At 39.9% G+C, this 23,408-nt stretch overlaps 1 protein-coding gene across 1 annotated transcript in view; it reads right to left on the minus strand.

Annotated features, from left to right (window-relative positions):
* Window positions 1-23,100, minus strand: part of LOC105268909 (uncharacterized) — an 82,179-nt gene extending 59,079 nt beyond the window's left edge. Inside the window, exons 1-2 of the mRNA XM_011308822.1 lie at window positions 22,347-23,100; window positions 6,408-6,933 (exon numbers count right to left, since the gene is read on the minus strand). Of these exons, the coding sequence (XP_011307124.1) occupies window positions 6,408-6,528 (121 nt within the window). The 5' untranslated portion in view covers window positions 6,529-6,933; window positions 22,347-23,100. The remainder of the gene's footprint in view (window positions 1-6,407; window positions 6,934-22,346) is intronic.
* Between the last annotated feature and the right edge of the window lie 308 nt (window positions 23,101-23,408).

Raw genomic sequence — 23,408 nt, forward strand, 5'->3', positions numbered from 1 at the left:
GTTTCCAGCAATATCGAAGCACTTGTGACCCCTCTCTCTCGTCTCTCACTCTTCACTCCCATTATCCACCATCTCATGATGGGTATATATGGGTATATATATGTGCAATCGTCAGCTATCCTCTTCTCCTTTACATAGCCCCTCAGCCCAGTGCTTTTGCCCTATTTCACCGTAGTTTCTCTCTGTTCGTACGATTCTCGCGTGCCGAACTACAATGCTCCTATAACCATAGGGGAATCCATTTTAGCCGTTGTCTAACATGCTCTTCGTAACCACCCTCCACCTACTTTTAAACGTACGCGATCTCCAGCCCTATGTGCTACTCAAGGAAACACGGTGAAATCCTCACGGAATGGCTCTACTTGGCTCGAGTATTTTTCTCACGAGTTTATGGGGAGGGAAAACTTTACGGATGCTTTTTAAGTTGGGGGTTGAAATTTTTTATTATTATTTTTCAAAAGTTCAGTCCCGCATTGTTGTATTTATTCGATAATTAGAAGGAGGTGATTTTTTATTTTTATTTCCTTATTTATTTTGAGTTTTTCATGTCATATATTTTCACCGTCATATGCAATTCTCTTCGATCTCCACATAAATTCAATGAATTTCCAATTATTTATTTATACATCAATACAATACGATAATTTACCGCGAAAATTTATATTTTTACCACCGTAAATTCAACCCAAGAACTTAAATAATCGACAAACTTGGGTATTCTCAGAAGTATGATCCACTTGCCTCGAATTCCTGCCGCATTTCCTGGGTGTAAAACGAAAATGCCCAGAGGGCCATTTGTCAAAAAGTTGGAGAACGCGGAGTCGCCGCTGCCAAGACCCCTCTGGGTGAATAGCACATATCCACTTATATTTGCTGTGCCGAGATGGCAAAAATAATTTCAACCGAATAAATGGGTGTACGTAGAAAAAAGTTGATAACCATTCACTCAAAAACTGAACAAGTTTAACCGATTGCCTGGAGGATTGATACCGATTTTCCCAACACCTCTAATGAACACGATGCAGGGGGGGGATCAATTCAAGTGCAGTCCAACACTCGTGAGGGAAGAAAAATACCAATGGAAAAGTTTCAATGTTTACCAGTGGCTGGTGGTAAAAGGGAATGGTGAGGGTCGATGAAGCCGATATACCTTGAGACAGCCCTGGTATATATGGTACTTCCGTTGTTTACACGCTCAACACAATTCTGTTGCAGAAAGGTCCGATAATTGCACTGTATGCCACATCTCTCTCTCTATCTCTCTCCGCGGAATTTCAGTTCAACGGGAAAAGCGTTCCATTAGTTACGAGCTTACACTTCCACTCCAACACTTTGATAACAAATGGTGAATAAAAAAATTCAGTGTAAATGGGTGTTTATCAATTGAAATATGCCTCGTTGTTTACTGAAACAAAATGTTATCTCTGGTATGAGCTAGAGTGGAATAATGACTCTTCTCGTTTATTCGGTGGGAGTAGACAAAAGTTTACTGTTTGACCTATTTACCACGGCTCAATGCCAGATTCAAGCCGAGAAAACAATTTTCCACGTTGAGCTACAGTGAACCATCAACTTTTTGAATTTAAATTTATGGCCTCATTGGAGGTGGCACTGTGCTTCACACGTTTTCCTCTATTACCTATTAATTTCTCTGTTCAATTGGCAAATTTTTCCATTTTATCATTATCTAGAAAAATCCCTGGGGCTCTATCAATTCGTATTTTGGCTTTAACGAGTCGGAAAATGTTTTAAAAAAAATGTTGGTATCGTGGGTTTCGGGAATTGAGGGATTTTCATCAGGTGAAATGTTCTTTCAGTGTGCAAGTGAAATTGGGATTAAATTTTGTGAATTATGGAGCCTCAGGAGTGTTAACGCTGTCTTATCGCGTTGGTAAACCCAGCCCCGGTGTTCACTCGTATATTATACATACATGTAACTCGGTAAACCCTTGACATTACATGGGTCAGAGAGAACAATTAGGGTGAAAATCAATGGAGACATTAACGCAACGACTTCTTGTTTCAAAATTCAATGCAATCGATAATTTCAATTTCACAGAGACTGTCCAATATTCCTCATTATTCATTCATTATTACTTCACCTTTATGATTGATTGACTATTCCATAATTTATCATTTTGGTTTTTACCCTGATTTTTACTTTAACAGATAACGAATGAAAAAGTTCAGCTACTCTTTGAGTCTATAAAAAATTGCGAAAACTTTCGTTATTATGTAAAAAAAAGACAAGCGTGGAAATAAAATATATATTCATAATTATGAATTCAGAAACTCCGTAGAAATAATGAATATAAAGAATCAACAATACGCGGAAAGCAGTTAGTTGAATCCCAGGGAATCTCTTGTTAATTTCCGCTTGTTGGGGCAAAATAGCAGTGAAATAAAACAAAAATGAATAAAAAAATAGGGAACTAGGGGGTTGCACCAGCCGGTACGTCCCCTGAAAGAGATAATGAATAAGATGCCGTAAAGACAATATGGCGCGAGTGGAGCTTGTAAAAGAGGAGAATGGAAAGGATGGGGATAATGAAAATCGCAGCAGATAGGGTCACAATCTCCAACCATTTTCACTATCCTCTCCTTTTTCTGTTCACTTATTTTATTTTTTTTTTTTCGCCCTCTCTATCGTTTATCCTGCCCCCACTGTTGTCCACTTCATATCGGAATTGCGAAATGAATTTTGTAGGTCTTTCACTCCATTGGCATTTAACTTTTATTAAGCCCGGATTCCCGGTATCAAATTAATCATTTAATAAATGAGTCACAGCTTCATTATTTGTATATTGTTTAATTCAATCCTTCGAAAGAATTGTTTTTATTTACATTAAATAATTATTATCAAAATACAATTCTCACACTAGAAGAATTTCCTTCAATTTGAATGTTTTTTTCGCGGATTGGATAAAAATTTTTATTTGATTCACATTTTTCCATTTTTCTCGGGGTAATTACAGTTTTGCTCATTAGGACTGAGATTGTGAAAAAATGTTAATAATGTCGTTTATTCTCCTATTTATTTTGCTTTCGGTAGTGAGTGACCTATCACAGCAGAACAGGCGCGTCATGTCATGACGAAAATTTCTAGTTATCGTTCCTAAAGAGTGAGCACGTTGACAAGAGTCAATGGAATTTTCGGGGGTGGTAGTCGGTTATCTGTGTCAGAGAGGGATAATGAAGTTACGGTAATTACTATATGGTAATGGGATCCGCCGAAGGACTGGTACAAGTCACGTGGTAAATTACCGGGTATACGCTAATCTCTAAGCGCCGCGTGTGCACCGCATTATCCTCGACTCCCTCATACTGCATAACGGCATACTCTAAAATCTAGTACATTAATTTATCCTTCCTCTGTTCTCCAATTTCTCTTCACCCCGACTCTTCGTTCTATTGAAATGGAAAGTCATAAACTAGAGAGAAATCATCAACTGTAATTTTGTATGCCATTTGTGTTCATCACGTTTTCCCTAAAGCCGCGGAGAATTCTCTTATCATTTTTCATTCTCAATTAAACGACTATCACCTTTTAACGATCCTTTATCAAATTCTCTAATTCAAAGTGTCAATTAAAATTTTAATCTCCGGGTTAAAAAAAATTGTAATCGGAATATTTTTTCCAAATTTTCAAAAAATTTCTGGTAAACGTAAAACAAGACAATTTTATTTTTGGGATAGGTTTTGAAAAATTTTTCAAAAATTTGCATAGAAAAATATGTTTTGTTTCCCATTTTTTTTTTGTTTCAAAAGAAAAATTTTTCGAAAAGTTTTCCAGAAATTTTTTGGAAATTTGGAAAAAATATTCCGATTACAACTTTTTTACCCGGATCGGTATCAATTCCCCGAGCTAATTGAGACGTACGAATAATATTCCATCAAAAATGATAAATATATTAATAACTTAATCTGGAATAAATATTCTGAAAATAATTAGTCACCGGACTAGATATTCCTGTTACTGAGAGCAATTGAAACGACATCACCGAGAGCTTTCTGAATAATTATTTCCCCCGAGTTTAAGTCCTGCCATTCGTTACAATTCCATATATTCTCCCACCTCCGGCCATGGTGTCCCCCCATAACCTCAGCAAGTTAAAGCCCATGGAAAAGCTCCACCCTGGCAAAGGCAAATTGCCGAACCGCAGTGTACGAGTAGTCAGTGGTCAAAGACACATAGATAATGCAACGCAGAACAGCCCCTGCCATCCTTTACTTTGTACAGCATTTTGGAAACAGGATTACAGTTTCCACCATCGAAACTTTCATACTTCCACACTCGGTTACCGAGCACCACCTGAACACCTCAACGACCGGGGGGTTGTGTACACCGGGCTCAGGTGGAGATTGCTCTGCAACGTTTTCCTAACTCGCATGTATCACATCGTACGAAAACTTGTCTCACCTTAAAATACTAAACTACACAAGAAATACTAAAGGGTGGGGGAAAAAGATTCCAAAAAAATAGCCATTGTTTCACGAAAAATTTTTACATTTGATTCGACTATAAAAAATATTTCACAATGAATAACAAAGTTGATTCCAAAAATAATTGAATCACCAGGGTGGGGTTTAAGTATAATAGTATAATGGCGTGCAATATCTATCGATCCGTAATACTGTAGTTACCTGGCAGCCCCAAACCCCTCGAAAATTTGCTGAATCACCTAGACCAGACGATGATTCATTAGAATCCACGTTAAATTATCGTCGAAATAGATTAGCCGGGTGGTTCGTGCCAGCCATGAATCAACGGCTCTTAAAAGTTATCGGGATGGATTGCAGTCCATTGATTCGTGCCCGAGGGTTGACTCGTGTTAATTGAGATCCGGTCTGCCCCTGATGACAGTAAACTCCCGGTGACCACCTTAAACACTAAGTACAGTTCTAGCAAATAGCGAGGTTGTGGCTTCCACTGTCCCATCCGGAAATCAGTGCAACGCATGTGAGACCGAATTAACAAGCCTGTGTACTCGTGTAATCCAGGACTTCCGAATTTCCCGCACGCTCATTACACGTGTCAATTTGATTATTCTCATAGGATCACAGAACTCGCGAGGATTATTAAAGCCAATTTTTCCCTTGAAACGAAAAATTGAGATGTCAATATAAAGAATGTAGAGAAAAGACAATGATCCCTCGAATTGACCTCTTCTCAATGGGCAAGCATCCTCCAGGAGCGATATTATATCGGAAATAGAAAAGTACCAGGAGAAGCAACGGGAAATGCAATTTCTCGGGCTCCTCACTTGGCAGGTTTGCCGGGTCAATCTTTGGTCGTCCTCTTCCTCAAAACAAGTGTAACACACACAGTAACAAACTTCTGGGACACAAGTCAACCACTGACTCCTTATCCCTGAAGAAGTGCCCCCGGGTTGTGTTGACCGGGGGATATGCCCAACCGGAAATTGAGTTACTTGGCACACGTTTGGGATTGATTCAGCTCATCGCCGAGGCACCCCCGAGACACTCATAAAAGCTGGATGGGGTGCGTTTATCAATGAAAAAAAAAATAAATAAAAGGGTCCAGATGTATCAGTAGAATAGGGGTTGGAGAGATGACTGGACGGGGTAGTGTGATTACTTTTCGATCCGCTCTGTACGTGGATCGAATTTTATTCATAGAGCGGCATCGGGGAGGAGTTCAAGCACCTTGAATTCTAGTTACGTTCATCTCCAGGGAGATAAATAAAAATACAAACACGATATGCATCGTCATGAGGCGGTGGGCGGTTGGATTAGGAGGAATAGAACAAAATAATTTTCAATTTTACATAGTGCCCGGGGCTTTTCTTCTTTTTTTCTTTTTTTTCTCTATCCTACAGGGAATGGGGAATGTACTGGAGGTGCGCTGGAAAGTGTCGACACAGCGTGCACTGAATTTTAAATCGGTTGTCTGCTATTTGCCAGGTTGTTTCGCTCCTCGCGGATCAGACACCGGTCTGAAAATTAATACCGTATGAACAATCGAGCAATTTCCCCCGTTCGCTGTATATCGACGAAAAAGCAATACCCGGGATTTACCTTCTGACGAGGGGCCAAATTTTTCACTGTTCAAGATCGAAATGAGTTATCAACCGAGTGCTGGAGCACGTTCTGAATTGATATCAGCTATCAAGGGTTTCTGTATTATGAAAATATGGATTTCGTTTGGAATTATTGAACTCTGTCACACGATATTTGTTGAGCCCCAGGTCTCCCCAGTTCTCCTCACTCGGAAGTAGCTGAAATTAATAAATCCGGGGGGGGGGGGGATCTGATGGATTTATCGTAATGGGTATCGATTATTAAGGGATGGGAGGGAGTGAACTGAGTGGGGCTAGTCGTTGTGGGGTCTAATTGAGAATTATTTGAAATGTTTATTCATGTCGGAGAATATTTTCGATACTCACTGTCTTTTCCAATGAATATCGGAGTCCATGGCATCTGGGGGTAGACAGAGGGCAGGGATACGATGAATAATCCCAACCATGCCGACAATATCATCATGTTCCTCGGAATTTCTATCGCCATTGTCAATGCAACCTTGGATTATTCCTCTCAATATATCGTGTACCTCAGGATCATTTTCACAGCACAAGCTTCAGCACAGCAAGTGCTTCTTATACCCAGCTCAATTCCCTTCTGATATTTAACACGATACGTCAATAATCACGATGACACCGGGAAGATGTACCCAACCCAGCTTCCTGGTAACTCTTGATGAACCCAATATCCTTCAACGTCATTGGTTTCCTCTGGCCACAGAGACAGCTTTTCCACTTCACCGAATTCCACTATCGTAAATGAGAAGCCACTCGGGGGGTTTTCTTCAGGAATTATCTCCACAAAAGGAGTATGACTAGATGCTCACCACAAATGCCTTATCCTGTGTCCGCTCATACGTATCGTTTTTGAAGAATTCTCTTTCATGATGCCCTGCAACAAATCAAAGGAACTTGATGAGAAAAGTTCTCTCTGATCCTTCATTCTGACATTCTTTGGGAATATCGCTATTCGGGGATTGGGTTATGGCTTGTGAGACGTTAAGACTATATTACCGGAGATAAAAATTGTGGTTTTCCTGCGGTCAGGGCTTTTAATCACTTTTTTACTGGAATTATTAAATCTGGTGATTTATTTTCTATTTTACTGGGTCGCACTATATCGAGATGATGTACCTCAATTTTCGTTTAATCACTTCGCCATAAATAACAGCGAAAAATATCCAGTAAATTTACCATCATATTTCATAGTTTTCCTCCATCGACAATGAAATTCACAATTACCAATAAAAATAATTCACCTGTCCCCAAAATACTTTATTTTAATTTAAAAAAATAAAAATAAAAATTTCGATTTCGCGCAATCAGAATAAAGAATGAAGACTAAAAAAATGATAATATCGATGCAAAGAAAAAAAAATGGGACGAATAATAAAAAAATACTGATACCCAGAAGCTTTCGTGATTGAGTCGTCAGTACCTCCGGTAGAGATAATTAATAATGTCAAGTGAAATACCCGTGTTTTGGGCGTACCATGCGCCTTATTTTCTAATGCACCCATTAATACACTAACAGAGGGGGTAAGAGGGCCGGGTGGTACGCGAGGTTTGGGGGGGGGGGTAACTCGGGTCCTCCGCAGTTGTTTGGCAAGCTTTACCCCCATTTATGCCAGAGGCATACCTCAGGGCTGCATGCGACGCGTGCATTCTCATCGGTCGGTGAGATGTGTTGCGATGCAACAACGTATACCTTCATTATAGAACCACCCACCGTGGCCCCCTTCCCTTGTTTGCCCGTATAATGGAGTTTGTCGTACCAAATAGGTGGCTACGAGGAACAACTAGAGGTGTCTTTGTATACCCACGCATTTCCCTCTCTCACTTTACCTTTTTGCCTATCCCCCTCGCAAACCCCCTCGGTGTACCCAACGGATGCAACCATCCGTTATACCCCTCTTACGAATTTCTCCACTCATCCTCTTGTCCCCCCTCCCTCCTTCGTGCGTTATCTCCGTAAATAGTACTGGAACGATAATTGCATCGTATAATTAACGCTCCCGGCACGACTGACTTTCAGATTGGGTTAACCCCGTCATTTTGTCAGGTACTCGGCACTTTTACTCACTGGAAAACGCATCGTGAATGTATTACGGTAAAATGGGTGTGTTGCCGAGGTGCACCATGTGCCAGGGGCTGGTAAAACTTTGTAATGCACACTCGGTGATGGATAAGGTTTATGGAGTCACTTTGACACTGGAGTATGCTAATATTACGTTTATTGTGTGAGAAAAAAAAACACGAGGGACTTACTCCCTGAGGACAGTGTAATTTTTCAATTAATTGCGAGACGGGGGCACGTGGGTACGTGGGTACGCGAAAAAATTTGATGGTTATTGAATAAATGAGGGGTTAGGCAATTTGTCACGCTATAAGAAACATAATTTAAACATTTTTTCGTTATAATTGATATTTATTTTTCATTCCATAACTTGCTGCGGGCTTGAGTAATTTTAATTAATTAGATTTAACGAATTTAATTGAATGATTAAAAGTTGAGATGGCTTTTCCTCCGCGGGCTAAAACTTTCCGAAAATGATTTTATTAAAAAAATTAATGTTAAAAATTGTTGCGTAAATAGAGTTAACCGAAATATTCCGGACTTGAATTTAAACGTAATAAATAAATTGATATTGTCATTTCAATTAATTGTGCGAGACAGTAGGGCAAATATATTTGCAGAAACTCCCTGGACTGTAGCGATGACACGATATTACTCTCGATCATCAGTTCCATTAGACGACAATTAGTCGATGCATCGATTAATGGTGCGTTACGGATATGGCATTGGTAGTGTATAGATATTACATAGATGAGTAGTTACGGAGTTGGGGAGTTACCAAGTGTCAAGATGCGCAATATCCGACACGTCCCTCAAGATAATCATCTCCACGAAAATAAAAAAAAATTAATCCACTACCAATTTTAATTAATCAGATAAAAAAAAGCATTTATTACGAATCGGCAACCTGCGTTATGAGAATAAGATTCGCGTGGAAAAATAAAATTCTCGAACGAAAGATTTTCCCGAATTAAAAATTCCCAAGCGAAAGTGATCAACGAATCATTCATTCCTTCACGGATCACATCCCGTTAACGAAAGACGTTTCCCCTGCGAGAAAAGGCCCCGAGAAAAGGCCCCCCGACCTCCCGAGTTTTCTCAAAAATTTTCACTATTGGGAAATTAATTTTTCTGAACGTACGTGTCAGTGTATCGGTGGCACTCCCCTTTGACGACATAAAAAAAAAAATGAATTTCCCGTCGATGTCTCGGGATAATCCACCTGATCCGCGTTCTTGTCCCCCAGTATTACCCGAAGATATACCAGTTGAAATGGAATTGGATGTTACTGCCTGTTGTGCCTGTGTGAGTTGGTAATCGTTCGCGTAATTACGGAGTCAGGTGCAATCAATCAACGGCACCAGGGGTTTAAGCTAGAAACAGCGACAAACATCGTCGTCTGCCAGTGGCACATTCGCTTCCTCATAGACCCATTGGCAAAAGGATAATGACGGATTTGTATGTACTCAACATTCACCATTACCCAGTAGTTGTCACTGTTTACCGTTAAACCGTCAAATGAAATTGATCGAGCGAGATAAATCAGACGGTGATCACCTCATCAGCCCCCAAGTGATTGCATAATCCCAAGAAAATTCAAGCTCGATTGGATAGTCACTCGTTTTGAATGCACAAGTGCATCAGAATTCCGGGACAGACAGTGGGGAAAAGACCCTGAGTTGGAAATTATCTTAGAGATGAGTGCGAGGTGTCCGAGGGGCATCATTTACCCTCAAGCTCGAGTAACTTTGATGATATAGGTATATATAGAGGGCAACGATAAATGGTACACAGGGGAAATTATATTCATCCCAGTGGGTCACGCTGGTTTATTCCCACGATGAGGTGTCCGTCGCGACGGTGAATGCGTCTGTCATAATCGCTCCTCAAGGCAATCGTCTGACGGTAGAATGCGAATTCCATTGCCCTCTGCAATCGAAAAATATTGCATTCCTTTCGGGTGGGGGTACATCGAAAAAAATTCCTTGATCTCATTGATTTTTCTCGAGAAAGTCTGAATAATTTATTCATTATCATGAGATTTTAATTTCTGTTGTAATGAGGGAAAGAAAATTCGGTGAATTATAGTCGCAGTATTCATAAAAAATAGAGTGAGCTGAATTTTTCGAGCCCATTGAGGGCGACATTTGGATGTACAGTGACATGAGGAGGTAAAAAATTCATCACGAAGGGAGACACTGCACTAGAATATATTCTTTTTCACCACTGTGCCCTGGTGCTTCCTGGGGGAGAAAGCCATACGTAAAATACAAAAGCCAAGAGAAGACTCATGACCGACACAATGTGGCCCCGTATCACTATTTCATTTACCGGCGTATCCCTCCACAGCAGAAACACACGCAACTCTCTGGATTTTTACAGACCCGTAAAGCTTTTATGATACACCCAGCACGCGGTCGTAGATTTTTTTTCTCGCTCTTTCAACCCCCTCAATCTTTTCTAGAGTAGACGAGGCTTAGGCATCTCCTGGTGATCCATCAGAAAGACTATCTTTCGAATCAGTCCTCTTTTTCACATCCCCCAACCCGGAAAAATATCTTTCTACACTGCGGGATCAAACGTCTGCCTTCTCGGATAGTTCTGCAATTCTTTTTATCACAAATTTGTCATTTTCCGCGAACACTCGGAGATCCGTGCGCGGTATAAAGGACATGTTTTACTTGGGCGATGCAAAATTTCATATGGCTCTTGAGAAGGCTCGTAATAACTCGGATTTCCCTCCAGTGTCTTCACTACCTCGCGATGTAAAATGGAAAATCCATTATAGTTGGATCAGTTTTCCTTTGAACCTAGGTTATTGCTGTAAATTCACACTCAGTACTGGCCTACGGTACTCACCCCAAGTTTTATGGGATTAATGAGGTTTTCCCTGATGTAGCACGACCTGGGAGAATAAAGTTTGAGATGCAGGCACGATCCTGTCTTCGTCAAAGTTTTTATAATTGACTTTTCACACAAGTTTTTTGGGCGGGGGATCGTCGGGGGTACAATGTCACCATTGGATTGAGCCTTTTCTACTTCTCCGGTTGGGAAATCAATATCTTGGATTCAGTGGCGAAAATAAGTCGTTCAACTTCGAGTCAAGGACTCGTGAACGCCAGGGGTAAAAAAATCAAATCTTTTTTATCATTAAATTGGAAGGTTCAATCACGAAATTCCACAAATTTCCGACGAAGATACGATATCAGTTGAAGTGAAATCAAAACAAAAGTCGAGTCCTCGTGAGAAATAATTAAACTTTAATATTGGCGCCATCGATTTGAAGTGAGAGAAAGGTTTCGTGATATTTTTTATAAATATAGTAGAATTCCGGATGAATCGTTTTATCGTTTTATCGTAACAGCATAATTAGTAAATCCTCAGATGGTTTTACCACTTAATCATTAATTAAATTGGAATAAATTGATAGATGAGAGGTGAGGATTGCTTTAACCTCGTTGAAGGTATCCAAGTCAAAAATAGCCGCTTCTCCCTCAATTCTGTTTCACAGATAATAGCTGAATGGAATTTACCAATTGGATTGAAGAAACTCCTCAATAGGGAAGTGTTCTAATCGAATTCCAATGGCCCCACGGAAGATCAGACTAAATCGGTACACGGTAACGACTCCGACAGTTTCGATAGCTCGAGGGCATCTTGAGCAGTGAAACTGTGCACCGAGGAATGCTTATTTCGTACCTCCCCCTCACCATTCCCGGTGCTTCTTCGAATTTATCATTTAATCCGATGAAAATTTATCGGTGAGGGGTGAGGGTTTAGCCGCATTTATATGCAGTCCCTCTTTTTCGGTTGAGACATGGTTAGATAGAGCGATCGATCACCGGGTGATGAAGAGCCCGCTCGAGGTCTCACGAATTTATTTGTGAAGAGGGATGAAGGATAAATATTTTAATAGCGACAACGAGAAGCGTTGATATAAAAAGGTGAAGGGAAATCCATCTCGAGATATGACTGTGTGCTTTCGTTGGAGGCAAACCAGCGACGGGGTTCATGAAGGAGCTGCAGAAAGAGGAACATTGAGGGAAGATGCCGTCAACCAGGAGGCAGACCCGTTGATGTTCCTCTCGCGATTTAATGCCTGATGGCAGTTCCGCGGGGGAATTGGAGGATTAGGCGATGAGAGGAGATAGGAGATAGACTGAGTAAGAATCTCTGATCTGGCCTTCAACATTTCTAAAAAAAAATGAAAAAAAAAACAATTTAATTCCCGTCACCACTCGAATCTCCACGTTTTAACACTCAATCATCAATTAAATCGGAATTGATTGGTGAATGAGAGGACGTGCGGACGATCTCGTTAAAAAAAATTACTCTTCAAAATGAAATAGTCCATCATTTTCGTTAAATTCATTGGGTAAAGAGATTTTTCTTTTATTGCGGATTGAGTGAATTATTTTGAAATTTCTGTTGGATATTTCTCGGAGGGTAACTCCAGTGCGTCCTGGGTACTCTGACACACCTGTATTCCATCCCCCTGAGAACAATCACTTACTTCCAACTCGAGATTTCATTTCTGAATTATTTGGAGTGCGTAACCGTAAACCCAGAGGAAAATTCGATATATCGGTGGGAGAAATTGCGGGACGAGATATCGAGTGACCGAGGAAAGTATCGGAAATATGAATCCCATTGCCCAAATTTTATCTCCAAACTTCCTGCTTCGAATTTTCCTCTTCTCGAATTTCGATTTGCAATTTTGGGAAATTACACTTGAAATTCTAAAGAAATACAATTGAACAATTAACGAATTATTTAATTTTTTGGGAATTGCGGGACTGAAGTCAAATAAATGAAATTATATTTCACGTTGAATTTCCACAAGCCAATCTGAAACTTTCGCTTTTATTAACGAATAAATTATTGTTTTACACGAAAAACTGAGTGTAATATTTTTTAACATAAGTGAATAATTAGTGAGGTTTTTAATTGAAATTAAATTGCAAATGTAGTATCACAATTCACAAGAGATAAACAGAAAAATCATGTGTTTAAATTGCGGGGTTGATTCAGACTTGAAGTTTTGATTAGTATTAACACACGATGAAACACAAATATGAGTATTCGCATGATCAAAATGGAGTCCGGAAGAGTTTGTCCCGAAATTGCCGGGATATTTGAAGGGACAACGAGGTGAGCCTGACGTGTGCGTTAATATCAAATGTCCCGTAATAATTGGTATGAGGGAATCCCCAGGGACTTTTCAGTGAATTCCGTAGATCCTACGGGACGATTAAGATCATCATTCGACGGATCTCCCCATCTCCATGGATATTAGCAATCAATTCCAACCGTTGGGAAAATATTCGGATTTATAATTTTCGTGGTTATGAACTGGGGAATGGCGGGGCTTGTCTCAGGGAAAGGTACGTGAATAAATTCACAAAAGGTTTTGCTTGTCCCTATTCTCATTCAACCCTCAGCCAGGGGTTTCCCGTTGACGAGGAGTTGGCAGAACCCATCGGCCAGGCCAGGGGGTCTCTTTTCCGTTATTTTTTTTGAGGCGGTCTGGGAAATTGGCCCTGTCCTAGGTGTCCCGGTGGATGAAGCTTTTGCAGGGCTGCCAAGACCTAAAAAACACGATCTGTCTGCTACAAATTACAATTTTTTTGCTGGACAAATTACAGTACTTGTGTACCGCCATACAATTCCACAAAAAAATCGTCATTTTAATTACAATTGAAATTTTTACTGGGCAGAAAAGTAAAAATTACGTCAGAGTCGAAGTGAATTTAAAATTGAATTGAAGTCGGAAAATTTTTTCATGGTTTTCAGTTGCCGATAAATATTTCGGGATTTAGGATTGATATCGAAATTTTAGTTTCTTCATAATTTCCTCATTTTTTTTTACTTGTAGTTAGGCAATTGTAATTAAACGCGATTGCTTGGGTGTTAATGCAGGTGTTAGGGCATTTTAGACTTTACTGAGGTACAACCCTATCGATTCAGTCGAACTTCATCGGTCGAGGGACCTATGTTGAATAATGACCTATGTGTTTCCCGACGGTACCTCTGAAACTTGCAGAACCATTTCCAAGAACCCGCAAGGGTCGCCAAGTCCCGGCCAGTTGATATCGCGGGTGTATCGCGATTACCCAACTTTTGCCGATTGGGTGCAGAAGGCAACAACAGCTGCAACCGATGAGAAAGGATAATTAGTTCACCCAAGATGTTGCAGCCTGCAAATGATATTGCCCCATTTTTTCCACTCTTCTCTATTAAAAAAAAATTGCGGAAACAACATAAATTTTCCCAGATTAAGAAATGATACTTCACGAATAATTATTGTGAGATTATGAATTTTACAAGACGAACATGCGAAAAATTTATACTTCATAAATCTCTTAACAGAGTTGATAAAAAATTTTTCGCAGTAGCTCGCTGTTTTCGAAATAAATTCCATTGAAATGGAGTTTGAAGTAGAAATGTTCTTTCCGCCATTAGGAGAAATCTCATCTACAGAAATAAATGAAGAGAAAATCCGAAGACGTCCCGAGATTTTCTACAGCGAGAAAAATATTGTGATGATAGTGGTACCACCGAATATCAGGGAAGGGCAATCCTGGGTGAATGCAGGGGTGAGTTTAATGTGTACGTGAGTGCCTCGGGGTCAGTTATTCGTCTCTGAGCGTTGGTGTGTCTTTTCCACAATTTATCTTGGCCACTTTAGGGGCGGGTGGGCCGTTATAAACGTCAGAAAAGATGTGGCGCTAGGAGAAAAGTTTCACGAGAGGCGCCAGAGAAAATTCATGAAAATGGTCACCAGCGATGTTAATCTTCGGCCACCCCCCAGGAGGGGGTCAAAGAGATTTCTCACCTCGAGTTGAATCCCGGTAAAATCTTTGAGCGATCTTTACTCAAACCATTGAAACTCGAAAAATTCACCGTGAGTGCGAAGAGACGGGCAATAACGCTAATTAACAAGAGTCCTTGCTTCCGCTATTTCTGTTTTATCTTGAGCGAGCAACCTTCGATGTTAAATTTACTTTACACAAAGTTTTACCGAGGAGTGAACCCTCCAGTCGCTGTTTCAGGCCCCTTAACAAAACTTTGGATAGCGTTCAAACATTTGAAAGAGCCAGGTTTATGAAAAAGGTGGTGAAGGGGTGTAAGGGGATGAATTTACGTTGAAAAATAGAAGGAAAATTATCGGTAGAAAAGTTCTGAGGTTTCAGATGGGGTGGGGGTCGGGTAATCACTCGTGTTTTGTAAGCACGAACTGTCGGCTAAATCTTGGGATTTCCTCTCTGTTTCAACTTTTAAATAAATGAACGAGAGCTCGTTCGAGATCAAACTAGCCCTCGTTGTCATGGTGATTCAGCGGGCTAGACCCGAGTGTCGGAAGAATGCCACTTGCAAAAGGACAAGAACACTCAATCGATTATCTGGAATGCCATTGAAGGGTCAGGCGGGGAATTTGAATGGAGATAAAAATTATTCCAACACGCCGTGCCCCCAGCTAAATCTAATCTCAATCTCAATCTCAATACCTGGCAAATTCTTCTTCATCCGTTCTGCAAATTTCCCACACTCCCCATTTTTTTTTCAATTTTCAGTTTAATCAAGTTTAACATCACCGGTCTAATTAAAACGCAAAGATAAATTTACTAGACTCGATAATAAATGCTTGAATAATCTTCACAGAATTATTAACAATCTTATCGTTAATTGTATTAATTTTTATAATAGCGAGGAAGAAATGTGCGATTCTTGCAGTATTATAGCATCACGGGAATTTGTCGAAAGAATTTTTCAGATCGTGTGCACACGAGATAAAACGCGAGAATAAACTTAGCATATCAGTCTCGTCAATTCGCAATGTCGATACAACCCATTACACTCAGTGCATACACTCGAGTTATACCCAGTGTATACCCAAGTAGAACGCTAAAGCTATTCTTCATCGTTACTTCCTCAAGAGACTCTCTCTCGTCTAGCGTCAAAATTGAATTTGCATAAAGTGTTTAAGCTCGTTTACATGCTAAATCCGAGAGCGCGAGTACATTGGGAATAGTAAAAGACTGGCTGAGGGGCAACACGGGTCTGTTGCTTTATGCCATTTTATTTGATTTTTTGTATCAAAGACCAAGGCGAGAAACGCCTTATCTGAGACGTTAGCAGGCGAGAGAAAATGAAGAGGTCGGTCTTAAAGCTCCGCGTCATAAAAAGAGAGCCTGAAAACATCTGGCGCATCATTTACCCGATACTTTTTTTTTACTCCCAGCATTCATTCACTGCCATAACTGAAACAATTTGTTAAATATTAATATACCCATGCCGGTGTATTCATTAATCTCGGGGATAGAGGAACCCGGGGAATTTAGTGGGCAATTAAAAATCCAGAGGAGCATCTCCAGTCTCTTATTAATTGATATTGCGAGGGCTCTCTGTCCTCTTGATTACGTAAAACGAGATATTTCTCCGCATTTAACTTTATTTTCTCTTTTCTACCTTTTTGCTTACGTTTTTACGGTGAAGTATGAGTTACACACATTGGGTTGAAGGGGTTCTAGCTCGAGTGTAATCCGATATTTATGGCAGGAAGGTTGAGCGCATGGATTTTCTCGTTTGGTCGTGTCGTATCGCCTCGAGTTCTCAGGGACTGGGAAGAATAAGGAAATTCCGTGGAGACTATTCTACTCTGGTGCGATCCAATGGATTCTTGGCACTTCACAAGCAGGAGTAATAAAAATTCGGTCGTCGGAGATGGAAGGAGGGAGTGAATACGAGAAGCTCAACGACAGGAGTTCATGATTTAAATTTCATGTAATTCGCTATTGAGAGAAATCTCGGGGACTGCATTCACTGGGATTTTTAATATTTCTCGGTTGGTCTCGGTGAGATACTATTGACAAGACTATTCTTATTTCCCGGGAGATTCTTCGTTGCGCGATTCACCATGTAAATTATCAGCAATGCGAAAATGTACGGGTATTGCGCCGCGTAAATCTCGGTGCGGTCCACACTTCTTTTGTACATATGAATCACTTTATTATCCCCGTCAGGCTGGCATTTGAATTATTTCTCCAGTGGCTTTCTTTTCATTTTCATCCCCTGCACATTGGCATTACTAGTGATTTTCGTGGAAATCCAGGGGTGCTAAAAAGTCCAGAAGAATACGCGCCCGCGCGAATCGAGATGATTAATAGCGATGAAAAATTGAAAGTCTTGGCAAGAGAAATCCGATGCTGAGTTTAAAATCAGGACAATGGACTGCATTCGGAAAATTATTGATAGGCATTGTTCTTTATTTGAAGAGACAAAGCGTGAATCGGCAATTTTTAAAGCGAGAATTAACCCCTCGAGTATTAAATTCAACCGTTAAAATATTCAACGCGTAGCAGCCACAATAGAATAGGCAGGAATTTCAGGATTTAAAAATTTATAACACTTTCATAACACTTTCCACAATCATTTGACAATTTCAATATATTTCGTTAAAAAGGGATTCTTTGAAAAACAGAGTGATACAATGCGGCATTCGAAATAATTGCAAACGTCAATACATACCTCCCACACCGCATATGAATAATCTCTTTCCGGAATAATCAAAACTTTAGCCCCACATGTGCGGGCAATACCCGGTATATGCATTGTAAATGAGTTTCAACAACAACGACACTCGTTGATATCGAAAGGGGTTGATACGGTAGATGGTTAGAGGGTGAAAGGGGCAGTGGTAAATGCCTCCCATAGGAGATGTGAGAGAGGATCGACGAACGAATCCACCCACGACAAATTAATCCAGGTAGCCAGGATTAATTGAAACATATTAGGTTATACCGATACCAGGAGCAGAAAGCCGACGGTGACGGTTTAGAGTGTTACCCTTACCAACGAGAAAGTGGCAACCGTTATGGAATGCACAATTCATCATGTTTTACGTCACAAATCCGGGAGCTTGCGGGATAAGGGATACATCAATGATAATAAATCCCCGTCACGCGTTGATTTTCGTCACTCTCCTCGATCTGTCATTCGGTCATTACTCTTTTCCACCGTATTGCTAATAAAATACTGCATTCTTATGGTACCTCTGGCTCCTGATAGCCTCAACTACGTGATATCGGGGTATATGCTCGATACATCTGAGATAAGTCTTCCAGCGATTTCCAATTTGCGAAATAGCCCGTGAAATCGTGCGTTTATGAGGCGAGATAACGCTCACCCGGGTGTATGTTTCTCTTGGCAATATGGGGGGCGTCGTTTCTGTCGGCTTGAGAGGTCCTAATCGGTTGGTGTATCGCGTCGTTAAGGGTTTCGACGTATTATACTGCGGTAACCGAGTTCTGGGGATTTAAATGTAACGTGTAGCCAATGTTACTGGAAGTTTCACCATTTCATGCAGCTGGAGTCGTTTCAAATCGACAGACAACATTTTTTCGAGAAACACTCATTTTTTTAATACTTGAAAAATTGAATGCGCGCTCTAATGTCATCGTGATTCGTAATTGCAATTTAATTTGCCGATTTAAATTAGCCCGTTGTCGTTTTAAAAATCAGCTGCTCTTAATTAAAAATACGGATTGATCGAGTCACTCGACTTGAATCAAGTTGAATAATAATGGGAGTCGGTAGTTTTTTTCAAATGATTGACAAAGCGACATTGAATTTGAGTTGACGTAGTTGAGATTACTCGAACCTGAATCATTACGCTTCGGTGAATTCAATTGAATTTCCGCTGTATACATTTTGATGTGAGTATTTCCCGATGATTATGTCATTCATTAAAGTCAGGACTGACGGTTCAGTTGTCCAACGAATAAAGATGCACTCGTATTACTTGTTTGGAAATTACTAAGTGTCGATGTTTGCCAACTAGCTGTTATTTCAGACTGGAAAACTTGAATATTCCCAGAGAACAATGATTTTCAATAGTTGTCACAGTGAATGGACGAAAATTACAGCTGTACATTACGATTTGTTCTATGAATTGAGTAAATGAATCTGGGATAAAATGAGGAATCGAATGAAATATCGGAATAAATTAAATAATCCATTAGCTTCGAATTTCTCGTGCAACTTGAATCGAAAAAAATTCGTTCAACTTTTCCACTAGGGACATGGCAACTCCCTTTGGCTTCCATTAGCCGAGACCACCGTCTTTTTGTACCGTAGAAGCCAGGGATCGTAAATAAACCATTCCATCCCTCTCTGTTCACGCGATTGGAAAAAAGCTCAACAGGAAAATGACGAAAAAGAAAAGATCCCGGAGAGTAGTATACGGGAATGAATCCTAGGACTCCTCTCAACGACACATCTCACATCAGTGATATTTTTCATCCAGTTAACGAGATAATTTAATGACAGAGCTAATTAAGTCCTCATTTTTTGATGGAATTGATCCCTTTCACCTGGAAATAGCGATCAAATATTCATCCCTTCACCGACAAAGAGAAGAACAATTGAATTCACACAACGCAAATGAAGTTGATTAATTTAGAAACGAAACTCGAAGGAACAGTTTCAATTTACAATTTAGATGAATAAATATCGTGGAAGCGACCGATCTGAGAATGTTCTCCTGATTTTCCTCGAACCGACAACTCGTCTTTTACACTCTTTCCCAGTGACTGATCAAACGACCAGATGCCTGGACAGCTCTCATTTTTACCTCGATTTCCCCATTAAATTCATCAAAGAAAAGTACTAAATAACGTTGACTTGATGAGAGATGATTATCCCAGAAATACTGAAAACAGAAAGAAAAAAACGATTTCGGTTATCGCACTGGCCGAGGTGCCAGGAATTCCATGGGCAAACTTTTATATTACGTCATATAAAAGTTTTTAACGTTCACTGGAGAATTATAACTTATTAAGTGAGACGCAATGGATGGGGTTATGAAAGGAAAGGCATGAGACACTGGGATTTAGTGAGATATCACTGGTCGGATTAATGGATGGAATGCTCCCATTGTAAAATAGGTGATAATACGCGTAACAATTGCAAAACTCTAGACTTCTACTTGGAATTACGGACATATCCTCCCCCATCAATATTTCAGGTTAAATTATCAAATGCTGAAGTAACTAATCTTAACTCCGGAAAGTGGTTATATGGTGACTGAAATTCTCGGGTTGAATGTGACTTGGCATTATGCAGATCCAGCACTATGAGAAATAGTGGCGATACCAGAGGACTCTATTTAATGTTAACATATTATTCTCGTTGGTTGTGTGAATGTGTGTGAATTTGCGGGGGTAAATAACAGGGGGCAAATGGTATGCGCAGCCTCCTACGTACACATGGATTTAATAATTTCCTGTCGTGCTGGAGATAAGGCTGAACAATTGATACGTGTGTCACCGGAGACCCTCTCGCCATCTGCATATCGCATGTGTGACATCAATTTTCCAACAACATGTTTTTCACGTTTGAATAAATATCGTACTTTCGGGGATGGGGGTTATTCCGCTCTACTGGAGGTCATGTTTTTTTTTTCCCCGTGGGTCGATGTTTTCGGATTTTTTTTTTTTATTGTTTAATTGGTGAATTTGTTTATTGAGGATAATGCCGGTTTTTTAGATTGACGTGAGATTCTTTGTCAATATTATTTTCCATTTTTTTTATTCGAATCGAATTCTCGAATCATTTTTTCTTAGTATTTTGAAATTATATATTGAAGCGATTTTGTTCCGACGAAAATCCTCCGCGAAATTTAATTGAAAGCTTCAAGAGAAAATCAATATACACCGGTAGATTCCCTTGAATTTTCTGGGGATCGCTAAGAAATTCCTGAAATTGTGGGAATTTCCTTGATGTTTAATTAATTTTCGCGGCAAAAATTGACCAAAAATTTGCATTCTTCCAGGGCGTAATGAATTTTTAATGAGAAAATGCCTGAGAAATTCATTGAAAGCGTCACTACTTGTTACAAATTTTCAAGCCTCTACCCGGAAATTTCCCGTGCTAAAGTGTTAGCCGTGCATTTCCTCCCCATCATCTTTCCCTTTTACCGCACAATACGAGAAGACGCATAAATACCGAGAGTAATCCAACTCCAGACGACGATTTAATTCAGCGTGGAAAAACGAGGGCGCCCTGGGGCGGTTTCACAAGGCTAAAATAAAGAAAAAAATAAAACAGTGGACATGTAGTTACGCTTTACAAATAGGGCCATTCAAAAACCGCGGACGAAACAAAGTGGTTACACGGTTAATTAATGTTAACTTGCCCCCCGTTTCCCAAGAAGACCAAAAAAAATAATCCAAATGTTGTGCAGCATTTAGCCCCCCGAAAACTTCATAAAGAATAAATTACGCGAGTACTGAGTAACGAGGGCATTTCCGAGGACCATTAGAAAACACCTTATCAACCCTAAATTATCATGAACAATTCCATGAGAAATTCGATTGAATTCAATCCCCAGGAAAAATGCTATCCAAAAATCCCCCCCGAAATCGCAGTAAAAAAAATCCGAGAGATAAAAGAAAAACAATTTTCCCCGTATATATTCAAAGTAATTCGTAAAATTAAATTATCGAACAAAGTAGTCTATTAAATTTTCGTAATGAGACATAAACTTTCAGCTCGCGATAAAACCGGGGTATCACTGAATTTTTTTAGATGAATGATATAATGATATACTGATATAATTTTCAAAATCCGAGGAGTCATTTGAACTCGGTGGGAATCATACGGATTTTTGGAATTCCGGGGATGATCAGGTGAAACTAACCAGAAAAAAAAAATAGTTAAATGAAAGAAAACGAGATGCACAAAGCAAAGAGCCTTTTGCCAGTTGTCTGTGTTGATGCCTCAATGAGAGGATGCACTAAGCAGCGATGGGATTCTCGTTTCCCGAACAATTCCACCGTGAACAAACGCTTCAGCGCGAACACCGTTATTTGAGAGAGGAAACTGGTGGAGCTTTTGGCTCACGCAGTTGTGCAAATCCCGTTGTGGTCAAATTAGATTAAGCCGTTGCATTCGCATATATATCTCCAGTAGTGTATTTCTACTTTATGGATGGGGTCGCCGAATATACATTGACTTCCGGCAGTAAGTTAATGCATTGGCTTATGGTCATTGCGCTTGATAAAAGGAAGAGAGAGAATTTATCTGGATCTCACGACAATGAAAATTTTTATCGGAAAAAAAAAATGAGGAAAAAAACCAATTTTGGCAGCAGTGAAACAAAATTTGAATGCCTCGTATTCATCGATACAAGAAAAACATATGGTACACCAAACAATGCATGAACTCACCTGCATTTTATCGCACATTGTTCGTGGAATACTCCGCAAGTGGAAAATACGAGTTACACCGGTTGTTTGTTCCCTTCTCAATGATTCCGTGATCACATTATTTTTGAGTTTATCGGGGAGGTGCCCCTTCAATCGTTTTGGGGGTTATTTAAAATTTTTGCAATATTGGTATTACCTATTGTTCATGATAATCCGTATTTATTAATGAGTAAATAGTTCCAAAGCCGCGGTAAATTGCCGAAATGCTCGGAAACACTTCAACATGAGGACTGAAAATCTATAATATGTCGAGTTAATGCATAAACTGTTCTTCATTCACTGTTTTGCCGATAAATTACAAATCAACGGGATGAGCCGGGATGATGAACGTCACGAGTAAAATGTGGTTTGCATAATAATTTTTTTCAATTTTTACCGGCATCTCGCCCTCGTGAATATGCAAATCAATTTGATTACGGAAAACAACGACTCGTATTTTCATGGATTACCGGGTGAATCCACTCGGCAGATGCTCATCAGAATTTCATGAGAGCCAGAAGAAAATCTCGGTTGTGAAAAATAATCCATCATCGGTGATCATTAGTCTTCAATAGTTATTTTCCCCAAGACTCTGGCATTGTTTGCCAACACAAATCACTCGGTTTCTCACCAAGATGAGAGAATGTATTCGCGATATCAATAAAAAATTCAGGAGTAATGGAATTTTCTGGTATCCCTGAGAACACGATTCGACGATCGAACAAAACAAACGTGACACGTTCGCGCCGCGGATCTCACTGAGTCCGCGAATTTTCTGTACAACCGCTCAAGTTTCCAACCCCCACCCACAATCACCCCTTTGCCATCCACCGTACGCAAGCGCATCACGAATAATCGGGGGGATACAGCACACCGCTGCATCACTTTGCGCATTCATCCAAAAATACTGGGTACCGTTATTTTATTAAAAAGCGTAGATCAGCTATGTGAAGTTGGCATCGAAGTTTGAAAAATCTAACTTTTTTTTGTTGGTTTGGATTGTACTCATTGAGTACTTGAATGTACCCTGTGCACTTTTTTTTG

This window comes from Fopius arisanus, unplaced genomic scaffold (assembly GCF_000806365.1).
Source record: "Fopius arisanus strain USDA-PBARC FA_bdor unplaced genomic scaffold, ASM80636v1 scaffold00062, whole genome shotgun sequence".
Lineage (NCBI taxonomy): Eukaryota > Metazoa > Arthropoda > Insecta > Hymenoptera > Braconidae > Fopius > Fopius arisanus.